Source organism: Rattus norvegicus, chromosome 5, assembly GCF_021556685.1.
Source record: "Rattus norvegicus strain SHRSP/BbbUtx chromosome 5, alternate assembly SHRSP_T2T, whole genome shotgun sequence".
NCBI lineage: Eukaryota > Metazoa > Chordata > Mammalia > Rodentia > Muridae > Rattus > Rattus norvegicus.
This window is the reverse complement of record NC_141538.1, coordinates 141,794,221-141,808,812: the sequence shown is the minus strand read 5'-3', so window position 1 is coordinate 141,808,812 and position 14,592 is coordinate 141,794,221. Positions and strand designations below refer to the sequence as shown.

Sequence of the window (14,592 nt, the reverse complement as noted above, 5' to 3'; positions counted from 1 at the left end):
CACGGAGTGGGAGGGGCAAAGCACCCCCCATCAGACATTTTGCTGCATCTCGCTCCCAACTCAGGGGTGGTTGATCAAGGGATGATTGTGCAGGTAAAGGAGAGATTCCAAGCAGAGATCCAAACTGCTCACCTTTTGTTGGAGAATGAGTCATCAGTTGTTGGAGGGGCCTGGGATTCCCTGGAAGAGGGTATGACAGTCATTGCTCACCTGCTTGATAACCCGGCAGAAAGGAACTGTGAGAAGTCTGTGAGCCAACTGGTGGAATTTCCGAGGACAGCATCCTGCAGCAGCAGGGCTGTGCTGCTGCCTTTGCAGGGAGAGACTGCAGTGGAGCAGGGAGGCACTCTGCTCCGATTTCGGAGCAGCACTTTGCCTGGGACAGATTACCCCTCTGACAGGGGAGATCAAGACCAACCGCCAGAGGGCTGGACTGTGGGGGGAAGAGCCAAGAGTATTCCAAGTGCCCCTCCCACAGGTTCTTGGATTGCTAAGTGTTCTGTTGCTTCATCAATACCAAAACAGTCAGGAGACTCTATTCACACAGAGCCTTCCCACGTGGATCTAGTGTCCTGCAAGGGTCTCATAATGCCTGCTTCTCAGAGTGATTTATCTTTCAGTGGCATCACTATGAGCATTTTGCCATCCTCCTCTGGCTATGGCAGCGATGGGCTGCGCCTACATGGGGTCCGGCCTGAATATACAGAACCCGAAAAGACCTCCACGCCCTTCTCAGAAGAGGATGGTACCCTGTCTTTGGAGGCAAGCCATACTGATCGAGGGGTCTGGAGGAGGTGGGTGGTATATTTGGGGTAATCAAACTGTCTGTTGGATTTCTGCCTCTCAGGCATATTGAAGTGGAGTGTGGTAAGCAGCAAGGATCTTGGAGTATTTCAAACTTACCCCTATACGGGTAGTGTGAGTTAATGATTGCTAGGAGTTGGCAAGCATAATCTATTTCAAGTCTGTCTCTTGATGTTTAAAACCAAGTCTTGTTGGCTCTGGGGAAATCTCAGGTGTTAAGCATCCATGTAGCATAATTGCTGAACCTATCTGGTAGGATTATCTTTCAAGGCGCAGTGCTGGGGAGGCCTCATATATACTTATTCCTGAGTGGTCAGGGCTGCTGGTTTGTTTGCCCCCTTCAAGGAGTTGTGATGTAGCACAAAGGGTAAAGGGAAGCCTAGCTTAGTTTCTAACATTAACATGTGGGTATGAGGGATCTTGAAGGCTTGGGGAGCGTGGCAGTTGTCCTCAGGGTGCTTGCTCTTCTTTCTCTGGAGAGTGGTGTTCTTAGCTAAGCTGATGCAACCACTTCCCTGTGCATCTAATGAGAGCACTCACGAGTGTTTGTATGGAAGCAGAGGGCTCTTCTCCTTTGCCTTCTAATGCTCAGATTAAAGGAGATCAGGGGATATAGAGGAGGGGGCGACGGGGAGAGGAAGAGAGGAGGAGAGAGAGGGAGTGAGTGGATGGGATGGGGCAGTTTCAAAGTTCAAACCTACAAAGTTTATTTTGTGATTGAACTTGTTTGGGGGTTTAACATGCCTGTCAGGCAACAGTAACTGCTGTGAATATTACTAGGGTTCAAAACGGAGAATTCAGAAATCTGGACACCAAAGTAGGGTCATAGGGAGATTCTGGGTAGCATGCTATGTGGAACTTTTATTGGCACATTGTCCTCTGCTGCATACAAAATACAAACTTTAGAGATGCAAAACATTTGGATTTTTGTTTGTGGTTGGTTTTTGGCTAAGGTGTGGACAAATGATACTAATTACAAAGCTGCCCCGATATATAAAGGCAACCCCTTTGACACCAACGCAATGAGGCTAAGGATAAACTTAAAATTTAAGGTGACCCTTGTTTGCAATTTCTTCTTTGGTGATAAATTTGCTCTCTGATAAGTCCATTTCAGTACCATCTGTTACTACAATTTGGAGACACCCAATAATGTGCTAAAAGTGGCCATCGAAAGTATCTCTTGGGCTGTATGTGAGCTCAGCCATGAGAATGCCTGCCTAGCATACACAAAGCTCTAGTTTAGCCCTCACTACTGGGCTTGATGGTACATGCCTGTAATCACAGCATTCATGACATGGGTATGGAAGGTTCAGAAGTTCAAGGTTCTTCTCTACTACACAGTGAGTTGTAGGTTAAAGGCTAGTCTAAGATACATGAGAGCTCGTCTTATGGGGAAAAATAAAAACAAAAGGACTGGCAAGATGGCTTAGTGGGTACTTGCTGCTTACTGATCTGAGTCTGACTCCCAGAGCTGATGGGAAGGTAGAAGGCGACTGAATCTACAGAGTTGTATTCGGACTCCACACAAGCTCTGTGACGTGTGTCCCACACACAATAATAAGCTAACTTAAAAACATAAATGAATAAACTTGGAGGTGTTCCTGGCTTGGAGTAAGAGTATACTTTGTGGCAGGAAAGAAGGCAGGGGAGCTGCAGGTGCCAATATTTGGGTTTTATTGGGTAAGAGAATGTCAAAAGCAACTTTTATTCACTTATTTTTTAATGGGGTAGATGTTGAATAGTTGGGGTAAAGTCAAGTGTTGGGTGGTTTATAGTTTAAACCAATACCATTAAAGTTGATATTGTGGAGTCATTATCTAAGATTCTTATAAGAGGGTCACAATCAAAGTGAGACCTTTTCTCCCCTATTGTCGGTATTTTGAGATGGTTTTTCTCTGTGTATCCCTGGCTGTCTTGGAACTTGCTTTGTAGACCAGACTGGCTTCTCGCTCATAGAGATCTACCTGCCTCTGCCTCCCCAGTGCTAGAATTAAAGGTGTGAGGCACCATGCATAAACTAAGCGTAAGACTTTTCAGAAATGATGAAGTTTCGCTTTGGAACTTGTGGTGCGTATCCATCCTCCTAGATACTGAGCATTCAAAGTAATGGCACTTTTCTGTGGACTGTGTCTTCTGGGAGGTAAGGTTCTTTGCAATTCTCTGAGAAATCTTAAAATCTGGAGCTTGGTATTACTAGTAGTAGGATGATTCTTTTGCTGCTCGGTCTCTGAGCCAAGTGGGTATGTGATATCTTCTGAGCAGCCATCCATTACTTCTGCCTCTAGGCCAGGTTCAGTTGGAAGAGCCAAATGTAACAAACTATTTATTTATATTTATATTTATATGAGTACACTGTAGCTGTCTTCAGACACACACTAGAAGAGTGCATCAGATTCCATTACAGATGTTTGTGAGCCATCATGTGGTTGCTGGGAATTGAACTCAGAACCTCTGGAATAGCAATCAGTGTTCTTAACCACTGAGCCATCTTTCCAGCCCCAAATGTACAAACTAAATGTACAAACTAATGTCTCCATGTAGACATCTGACATGCTTCTGAGGCTCTGTGTTCATAATAGGTCTATGGACCAACTTATATTTCCTAAGAAATAACTTCTTAGATTAAATGTGAAATTTCTTCAGAATGAAAATCCTTAAAGTCACAGGGCCTGAAACCTTCATAGTCTCTGTGTGCTATGTGTCTTCAGGGAGCTTGTCCCTTTCTTGCCAACTAGTCACAGCAGCAGCCAGGAAGGGACAGAGCAGCATGTTCTGATCCCACAGGCATTTGTAGATGTGGAGTGGGACTCCCAGCAAGCATCTGCTTTGAATGAGCTCCCTATGTAGAGAGTGGGAGCGTGAGGAGCTGCTGTGGCTGGCTCCACACTTCCTGACTCTGGATCCTTTGCTTTTACTGTGTTTTGTTTTTAATGTGTTAGAGTATCTTGGAGAATAATGTGAGTTAGCGTGGCATCTGTCTTAGCAAAACTTGGTCTGTCTCCTGCTGATTGGCTCAGGGTATGCTCCTGTGGCTTTGGTGACACAGCCTTACCTGAGTGAATTTGCTGCTTCTCAGACATGGTAGCTGATGCCTGTCCCTACTAGGTGCATGCTTTAGATAATGGAAGGTAACTGTGGCCTGATTTCTTGGCCAGTGGCACAGCTAAAATTTTCTTTGTCAAGAAATAGTTGATGGAGGAGGAGGATGATAGAGGGCAGCTGACAGGCATGGTTTTCAGAGTGCTAAGTAGACTTGGATTTAAAGCTCAATGGAACAGGCTAATAGCAGTGTGCTTTGATGTCAGACAAAGGACTTTTTGGCCCCTTCCTTCTCTCAGTAATCTGCCCCTTTCTGTCATCAATATCTAGAATATTTGATTTCATTTAAACAAGGAAAATTGTTGAAAACCTTTCGTCTTCCCATTTTGGCTCTTACCACGGATCCCCTACCCATAAGTTAGTGAGGAAGTGAACTTCATACCAATGTCCTTCCTCACACCTTGGAGCCCCTGAAGCTCCCCCAGTTTCAGGAGAGTAGTTATATAAGGCTGGGGGCCAGAATGAGGGCAGCTGCTACACTGGCGTTTGAGCCTAATTAGCCTTTTCACTTTATCGTTATCCTCATTCCTCTGCTTTGATTATAGGGAATTGTTTTTTACTTACATTGGTTTTTGTATATTGTAAGAAAAAAGCAAAACTTAACATGATATTACTGGAAAAATTTAGAAGATAATTTTGATTAGGACCTTGATTTTTAGAAAAGACTTTGTTTCTTCTTAAATATGTACTTAATTAGAAGCTGGGCACATTGGGTCTGACCTATCCAACACTTGGGGGGTAATGGCAGGAGCCACAGAACTTCTCAGCTACTTTGTGAATTCCATTCCAGCCAGGGCTATGTAGGATCTCATTTCAGAAAAACAGATCAAACAGAAAATGTATGTAGTTAAAACCATTACTATTGAGTTACTATTTTAGGTCAACTATGCAACTTGGTGCAACTATGTTAAAACAGTTTAGAGACAGTTACGGATATGTTTATGAAAAAATATTTGTGGGTTTTTTTTTAATATATAGTAATAGGGGAGGAGTGAAGTAAAGTAGGTGTGTGGATGAAGCAAGGTTGATGAGTTGATGGTAGTGAAACCAGGTGCTAGGTACATAACAGCTTTTACTGTTAGCTCTTGGTGTATTTTTGAAATTTTACATTTCAAATGGTAGATTAAGGAAAATGAACTATAACAGTAGTGATAAAATTATCTAATACATATATACATGAAAAGGGGCTATAATCTAGATATGTATAGCTGACATGGTTATGAGTGGAATGGATCAGCTGGATTTGAATCCCAGCTGTGCAACTTGCAGTATACTGGTATACCTTGTAAATGTGTATATTGTGGATAACAATAGCATGTACTTGGTAGGACTACTGTAAGCGTTAAATAAGTTGAAAGAGAAGTACAATACATGGTAGCAATTAATATCATCTAAAAAAACTTTACAAATAACATGAAAAGGACAATTCTCTTAGAAACAGGAAACTCTCAGGAACAAGCACTCACATGCATGTGCACACATACATATACACAAGTCCTACAGATGCCACACACACACGAGAAGAATCTCACTGCTGGCGAGAACAAGATGCCATTTTATACTATTCATGGCAGAAAAACCTTGAAAATGCCCATTGCGGGAGGATTTGGTCTCTGGGGCAAATATAAATTGGTACTGTGACCTGGAATAAAAATGCCTACACCCTATGACCTTGGTCTTTCATTCTGTTTACCTCCCTTACAGGATTCTGAATTAGAACTCTTGATTTCTCATGCTGGTATAAATGCCTTTCTCTTTACTCCCTAGATACACATTGGCGAGTAGATCAGATTCCCTGGCTGGAAATCTCTAATGAGCTATGCACTGACTCTCATTTGCCTCTTGAATGAAAGTTTTCAGGGGTGATGCCTGCTGCCTATGGTTTGAGGTCAGCTGGGAATTTAAGGGCACCATAATCAACTACCTATTTGCTCATACTATCTAATTATTTCATTTCTTGAGATGTAGGTGATATTTCTAAAAAGTTACTCATGAGAGACTCATAGCCTAACAGTTTTGTGCAAGAGTTGAGGGGAAGGATTGAGGGAGCTGGAGGGGCCAAGGACACCATAAAAGACACCCAGAGCCAACTAACCTGGGCCCAGTGGACCCATGCCAACCAAAGAGCATGTGTGGACTGGACCAAGACCCGCTCCATATAAGTAGTAGATGTGCAGCTTGGTCCTCCTGTGGGTCTCCTAACAATTGGAGTAAGGGGTTTCCCTGACTGTGGTCTTGGGGCCTGCCTTTTGAGCCCTTTCCACTAGCAGGGATGCCCTGTCTGGCCTCAGTGGGAGAGGAGTTGTAATTCAGAATGCACTTAGTCCTGATGAGACCTGATGTGCTGGGGGGGTTGGTACTCAGTCAGGGGATAGGACTCCTATTCTCTGAGGAGAAGGAGGGGGGAATGGGGAAAGAAGGATGGGAGAGTGGAACTGGGAAGAAGGAAGGGAGAGGGGCTACGATCGAGGTGCAAAATGAATGAATAAATAAATAAATAATAAAATTGTTCATGAAGTAGCTTTACTAATTTAAAAAAAAGATTTGATAGCAAAGATGACATTTGGATAGCATTTTTAATATAATCATAAAAATCCTAAGTCAATTACATGCACAGTTTAAGTTCATTATTGCTTTACGGAAGGGGTAAGGATGGATATGGAGGTACATGAGTGTGTGCAGCTGGCGGAGGTTACAATGCGGAACACGTTCCTTATTGCACTGCACCCTCTCTGTAGTTTCTAGCCGAACTTGTAGCTTCCCAGGTACCCACTCTTGCTGGCCAGGAACTACCTCCACTTCCACGGCTCTTCCTCAGATACTGGGGTGCCTGTGTTGTTACACTTTACAGCTGAGCCACTCTCCCCGGCACACCGCTTTTTTGTTTCTCTGCCCCCGTCAGATTTCCACTTATGTCATCATTTGGGAAAGGAATTGGGATAGCATTAGTGTATTGAGATATGCTGTGTCTTCGTGAAATTCTTGAGGACAAATGCCTCATTTAGTGTTCGTTCTCTCTCTCTCTCTCTCTCTCTCTCTCTCTCTCTCTCTCTCTCTCTTACTCCACTTAGCTGCCTTCTGCTTACTAAAGCATTCCAAGTGTGTCTGAGTGTTCTGTTAGCATTGCTGGTCTTACTTCTGTCTCAACATTGCTTTCTCTGTAAATTGTTTCCCTAACTGAATTGCTTAAACCCAAGACCTGAAACTGTGCTTTTATTTTGAGCTTTTAAAACGTACTGTTTTCTTGGGAACTGATAACAGAATTGCAAATAACATATGACTTCTTTTCTTTCCTGTTCTACCTGGTGTACGGTTAAAATATCTCATAATGCTTATGAGATTATTAGGAAACATTATGCTTGTGAGTATGCCTCAGAGAAGGAATTAACTGAGCCCTGGGTAGTATATGATGGGAGGAGACACGTGTAGTCTCTGGCACGGCATTGAGGCTGTCCTCTTACTACTCACATAGTGAGGAAAGTCCCTAAAATGGGAGTTGGATCTCTACATTTGCTTGCTCAGACCATAGCAGACCGTACACATGCCACATGAGAGCATCCCAGAAGAGATGGACCAAATTACTGAGATGCTTGTGATGGTAACCATATTTATCACAATCAGTTTATAGTCTAGAATCCGTTGTAATCCAAGCATGTTTTTTTTGTTTTTGTTTTTGTTTTTGTTTTTTGTTTTTTGTTTTCCTGAGGAAGCCAAACATTTCCTTGTCTCATTAAGGCTGTGTTGAAAATCTGAAGTAAAGTTGTTCACCAAAGTAGTTTTAATGCAGGGTCTGGAGAAATTGCCTAAGTAGTTAAGAGCCTTTAGTGGACCCAAGTTTAGTTTCAAGGGTTCCAATGCCCCTTTCAGGCTCAGCACTCATGTTTCATACAATACATGAGGGCAAAACTTAAATACATATAACAAATAATTTTTTAAAGTAGCTTCAATTGTCAGGTAGGAGATGTCATTAGCGAGAGAGATGTGGCTATATTGGGTAAATAATTAAATTAATTTAATTTTTGATAAAGAATTCAAATGCTCAGATTTTCTTTTGCTAATTCTTTGCCTGTTACATTTCACCAATTTTATTTCCTGATCCTTTTTAATAGGTACATGAAGCAACAGAAGTGGAAGCGATGGGTGTGTGCCAGTGTCTAGTGGTTCTAGCCATTAGGACAGGCATGGAGAAATGTTAAGGGACAGGAATAGAGTTGAGAGCAGGGAGTGACTGTTTATCCTGAGCCCGGAGGATGGTGACTTTGGGGCGCAGTCTACCATTATTGAGTCCTCACTCTGCAGCTTCATAGGGCTCCCCATCAAGGCAGTATACTTGAAACTGATTGCATTTTATGTCATAGTCACATGGTTTATATTTGTAAGATATTGATGGATCCAAACTAATTTACAAAATGAATTTGAACTGTCAAATTGTTGAGTAGCTGCAGGGACCGTTTACATTTATGCTTTGTATGGGACATAAATAATCTAAAAGTTGTCAGGTGAGCATGAGTCAGAGCAGAGAGGTTGTGAGTGCTGAAAGGATTTGTAAACTCATTTCATCATGAAGCATTATCGAAGTGCAGTAGCCGAAGCTTTCTCGGTGTAAACGTATCTGCCGGGCAGAGCTCTGCACCCTCCAGCTTGCTGCCCTTCCGTTTTACCCAGGTACACATGTGGCTTCCTGGTTCCCTTTTCAAGGCTCCGTTAAGGCTCTTGGTACTCTTCTGTTCTTGCAGTCTGCCTTCAGACATCTTGGCAGCATTAATAGTCTGCAGGGTTTGTTTGTGTTTGTTTTTTACCCTCTATAAAGTATTAAAGTTTCTGACCCTGATTTTCCTGATTTTAAAATATAGAAACACATTGACTTACATGGTTATATCCCAATTTGATTTATGTATTTAATTTGAAATGGTATTAACACTGTTAATTTAAAAATGTATTTAAGCCAGGCATAGTGGCACATGCCTTTAATCCCAGCACTTGGGAGGTAGAGGCAGATGGATCTCTGAGTTCAAGACCAGCCTGGTCTCTAGAGTGAGTACCAGGCCAGCCAGGGCTATACAGAGAAACCGTGTCTGGAATAACATGGGTGGGAGTGGAGGGTGTTGGGGGAGGGTAAAGATAAAGGAAATGACAATCTGAGAAATAGGGTATTTAATGCATGTAACCTACCAAGCCTCATAGCTTAACTTGAATACCTTAAGCTGAAACGAACACTTATTTTAGCCCACAGTTGAGTAAAGTTAACAAACATAATACAAAGCCTCTCATAATAATAACATATTTAGTTACTGAATGCTGTTCTACTGAACATATGAAACAGTAGCTAACTGTAGCCCCTTCATTCATCAATGGGGAGCTGGCTGCTTTGAGGCAGTACACTTGATAAGGGCACCAATTTCTTTTTTTCCCAAATGCTCAGGCCTGAAATTATTCTTGGCATACTTGGCCGTCCATCCATCCGTCTGTCTGTCTGTCTATGCATCCATCCATCTTTGAGACGGGGTCACATTATATATTGCTGGCTAGCCTGCAACTCTCTGTGTATTTCAGGCTAGTCTTGAATTTGTGGTATTTGTGTCTCAAATAAGTGCAGAGATTCCCAGTGTGTATCACAGAACTGGCATGCTGTTCTATCTAAAGCACATGTTTCCTAGATAGTACCTATACCACCTTATTCATCTGTTTAAATACTCCAAGAGGAAAGTCCTCTCCTTTGTTCCATATGGGAAAAGGCAGTGTTACAGACATAAACCATTTGTCTGAGGTCATAGTCCTCTTAAATGTCTCCTTTCATGACTATTCTTTTTTTTTTTTTCTCTCTCTCTTTTTTCTTTTTTTTCGGAGCTGGGGACCGAACCCAGGGCCTTCCGCTTGCTAGGCAAGCGCTCTACCACTGAGCTAAATCCCCGACCCCCTTTCATGACTATTCTGAGAACAGATTCTTGCACTTTTTCTTGTTAATGCAGATTACTTTACAGTTTTCAGTATAAAAGTTTAAGTGTGCTTGCTATCTTTCTGGAGGCACTGCTGTCCCCACTAACCTACTGAACTTGTTTGACGTTGTCTGCCACTCTGAGTCTGCTGTTTGCGGGATTCCTGGTAGACTCTACCCCCAGATGCTCTCCTTTGTCTATTTCCACTATTTCATTGTAAATTGGATAATTATTCATTAAAAAGTCCTCGCTATATGGTCGGTGCATGAGGCGAGTGTGTGCAGTATTCAGGAGAAGCCCATCTGTGCACATCTGTATCACATATGTGTTTGTGCACATACTTGTGTGGTTGTATACTTAAAGGGTATATTTTTAGCCTTTATATAAAATCAGAATAGCTGTGTATATTATTTTGTTTGTTTTGCTTATTTTTATAAAATTTAATGACTATTTTCTAAAGTGTACCTTTTTAAATTCAGCAAAGACTTCTGTGTATGTGCTATAATTTATAATCAGTAATTTCTCACAAGAGTTTAAGCTCTTTATAATGTTTTACTGTCTCATGCTTATGTTTGCTCAGTAAAATTTTTATATAAAATATTTTGTACCTATTCCTTATTGTTGCCTAACAACTTTTATGTCTCTTTGAAGACTTGATTCAAAACTGACATCCAACATAGTTACTTGTGCTGTTTATGTCCTGCATAGCATGCTCTCACATGTCGAATAGTGAATATTCTCTCATGTTTAATTCTCATCAGTAGAGACCAGTCAACCCATTCTGGTTTGATAGGTTCTAATTTGTGTTTCTCTGACTACCAGAGAGGTTGAATACTTTCTGGAGTTGTCATCGACAGTGCTGCCAGCTAACCTTGGATCTCTCTTCCTTTACAAGTCCTAACATAAGCAGGGCAGAAGGCTTCATCTTATTTGAATGTTATTCATGTCCTGTCTGTTTGCAGATCTCTGACATCTATATTAGTGGGGAGTCAGGGGATATGTCAGCCAAAGAGAAGCTACTCTTGTGGACTCAGAAAGTAACAGCTGGTTACACAGGAATCAAGTGCACCAACTTTTCTTCCTGCTGGAGCGATGGGAAAATGTTCAATGCATTGATTCACCGATACAGGTGCGTAGTTAGTGCTCCTAGAAGGAATTCTTCTCTTCTGTTTGTAATTAACTGCCACACATCTTCCCTTTCCACCAAGAATTAGACTGAGTCACTGAATTGTTTGAAAGGCAGTCTGTAATGAGCGCACTATTTTAGGCACTGGCCAAAGAAGTGAGCCAGTCCGAGTTCTTGCTTTTGGGGAGCTGACTTCCACAAGGAGAGTAGGCAGCAAGCAGAGAGCTGCACGTTGTCCTATAGTGGCAGGGACAGTGGAAGGACACAATTATAGGGCTGTGGTAATTCGGATAAAGGTGGCCAGAGGTGGCCTCTAGGATGAGGATGTCAGAGTGAGCCATGCAGTCTCTGGGGTCAGAGCATCCCGAGCAGGTGGGAGAGCCAGTGGACAGGCTCTGAAGAGGGACTGGGTCAGAGTGAGGAGCAGCAGGGGACACGAGGAGGGAAGATAGGAATTTCACCACAAAACTAAACCGTCTGAGCTCTGAGCAGTCCTAGCAAGCGTCAGTTTTCACCCTGTACCAGTTTGCTAACTTCTGTGAGCGCTGTATTAGGTGTGCAATTGGACATAAGATCAGGGTTAGTAGCGTCCGACCTCGTGCTCTACCTCACTCAGTGGTCTGAGTTCTGGAGTTGTTAAGAGCTGCTGTGTGGACTCATGTGCTCTGGGCTTGTTCATCTCCCTTGCTGCACTTTCACAGACCTGACCTGGTAGATATGGAGAGAGTACAAATCCAGAGTAACCGGGAGAATCTGGAACAGGCTTTCGAGGTAGCTGAGAGACTTGGTGTCACCCGATTGCTGGACGCAGAAGGTAAGAGTCTCAAGATTTTAAGTATATTTGGCATGTTTTCAAAATCCCTTCTGGCAGGATCCCTTGTTCTGACCTAGAACTCTTATCTTACTCTCAGATGTGGATGTGCCATCTCCAGATGAAAAGTCTGTAATCACTTACGTGTCTTCCATTTACGATGCCTTCCCCAAAGTCCCTGAGGGAGGAGAAGGAATCAGTGCTACGGTAAAGGAGCATTTTCCTAAAACACCCACTCAGTGAGGTAGAAAGCCTCCATCCGACAGTGTTTGTTAGTTTCTTATGTTAGAGCCCTTTCACAAAGACCACCTGCACCTACATCATCTCTGTCGTAGTGGACGGTACCCCTGAGAAGGAGTCTAGGCATTGCTAATGTTGTGCCGTCTAACATACACCATTTGATGTTAAATGCCAGCAAAAAGAAAAAAGAAAACATTCTTTTTATCCCCAGCTGTAATTCAAGATGAAGCATTTTCTCAGCTACTGATAGAAGTTTGATTAGTCACCATGGCTGTGTGCTCTAGAGAAGCCTGCTGCCTCAGCCTCACCATGTTGTAATTACAGTGTGAAGAAGCACCATGCCTGGAAATACTCTGGTTCATAATCATGGTGGCTTAGCTTATAGTCTTCCTACCTGTCAGGATATTGAATGCCAGCCCGAGATTCCTTGGGGAGCTTTGAGACTGAGAGAGAGTTTTATGTAATATGGAGTAGCCTTGGCTACTTTATCCTGTGCTGTGCTGAACAGTGCAAATCAGGTCTGTGATGTTTGCCTCCTGACTGTAGGAAGTGGACTCCAGATGGCAAGAATACCAAAGCCGAGTGGACTCACTCATTCCCTGGATCAGGCAGCATACAATCTTGATGTCAGATAAATCTTTTCCCCAGAACCCTGTTGAACTAAAGGTAAAAGCATGGACTTAAGTTACTGCCTTTTATAAATTCTCTTTGGGATTAAGCCTCAGAGCGTGATGCAGCTGGCTCTAGTGAGGTGGTCTGAAAAATTGGTCCCTGTTGCTTTAGCCTATTAATTCATTCATCAAATATTAATCTTTGTAGGCACTTTATAACCAATATATACACTTCAAAGAAACGGAAATTCTGGCCAAGGAGAGAGAAAAAGGAAGAATCAAAGAGTTATATAAGTTATTAGAGGTAAGGAAGCACATCTCTGGCTAAAATAAGGTCTGCAGTTTGGACTATTGTTTCCTACTTGGTTCCGCATGTTCTCCTTTTACCCTGCATTAATAGTAATACCCTTAGTGGGTCTTCAAAATTTGTAGTAAAAGAACACTATCAACAAACTATAATTATTAAAGGAGTTACTGGGAAACAGTATCCCTAGTCAGAAATCTTTTTTCCTTGCTTTTTAGAGGGAAACTAAATCTTTCCCTCAGTTGACAAGAAAGGAACTTTTCATTCATCTTTTGATACCTATGGGATTTGAAGCTATAGAGCCAGGTGTGTTTAACCTTGCCAGAATCAGCTTCATTTAGAAGACAGGTTCATCTCTCCACACGCTAGGCCTCAGATACCAGCATTTCGTTAGTTGTCAGATATTTTATTCTTTCCCTGTATTAAATAAGGGAAGGAACGCTGACTAAGACACCCTCCCCCAACAACAAACAGCAGCAGGACGCAGAGTACAGATAATAGATGAGGAAAGGCCCAGGGCTGGGCTGCGCTGTGGGATTGAAAAGCATCTCTTTCAGGTGTGGATTGAATTTGGCAGAATTAAGCTGCCTCAAGGCTACCACCCTAATCATGTAGAAGAAGAATGGGGGAAACTCATCGTTGAAATGCTAGAGCGAGAGAAATCCCTGCGGCCGGCTGTGGAGAGGTGGGTCCAGAGGGTCAGACGCTCTTGGGGCTCCTTTGAGTCTTGTACTTCATTATGGTTTTTATGTATTTCAGGCTAGAATTGCTGCTGCAGATTGCAAACAAAATACAGAATGGTGCTTTGAACTGTGAAGAAAAACTGACACTAGCTAAGAATACACTGCAGGCTGTAAGTGTTTTTATGTCACATGCTCTCCACTTTTCACCAGCTGCTCTGACAGTCCAGGTTAACAGTTGGGAGAGCCAGCTGTGTTACCTGCTTTTTCCTGGTTTTCTCCATCTTAGTGGAGTGGGTGAGAGCAATGGAGGTTTCTCACCCATATTCTTTTTTTTTTTTTTTTTTTTTTTTTTGTCACAGGATGCTGCACACCTGGAGTCAGGACAGCCAGTGCAGTGTGAGTCAGATGTCATCATGTACATTCAGGAGTGTGAGGGTCTCATCAGGCAGCTGCAGGTGGATCTCCAGATCCTACGGGATGAAAAGTACTATCAGTTAGAGGAGCTGGCCTTCAGGTGAGTGCAGAGGGGCTCGGAGGGAGGGCTTGCTCGCTGCCTGCCTGCCTGCGAGGTAATGGTAAGACTGAGACAAGAGCCAGGCACTGACTCTTGAGCTCGATTCTCACACTTCTGTGGCTCTGGTATGCATGCACATAGTGTAAGCAGGAAATGTCCCGTGGTGGCCTTCCACTTTTAAACACCTCTCCCTCCCACTAAGGGCCTGGACTCTATTTCCCAATCACTTGCCATGTTACTGTATTCCTTTCTATTTTAGAATGACCTGCAAAAGTACGCTAGCACATGTGACTTTGAAACACTGGTAATCTAATGAACTCATTTAGGATGCAGAGTGTCTAAAGTCACATGGCAATCCAGTATTTATTCTGTTGTGACCTTCAGGAGTCACATAAACACTATATTACTTCCTTCTAATTAACACTTTGATTTGACCTTTGCCTAGATGATGTTAAAATACCACT

General features: G+C 42.7%; 1 protein-coding gene across 21 annotated transcripts in view; it reads left to right on the top strand.

The window, feature by feature from the left end:
- Macf1 (microtubule-actin crosslinking factor 1) overlaps positions 1 to 14,592 on the top strand; it is a 325,822-nt gene that overhangs the window by 158,058 nt on the left and 153,172 nt on the right. For all 21 annotated transcript variants that reach the window (NM_001135758.3, XM_087549955.1, XM_087549954.1 and 18 more), the window contains 8 exon segments: positions 10,802 to 10,968; positions 11,667 to 11,779; positions 11,877 to 11,983; positions 12,563 to 12,682; positions 12,836 to 12,931; positions 13,489 to 13,616; positions 13,691 to 13,784; positions 13,974 to 14,128. In NM_001135758.3, coding sequence (NP_001129230.2) covers positions 10,802 to 10,968; positions 11,667 to 11,779; positions 11,877 to 11,983; positions 12,563 to 12,682; positions 12,836 to 12,931; positions 13,489 to 13,616; positions 13,691 to 13,784; positions 13,974 to 14,128 — 980 coding nt within the window.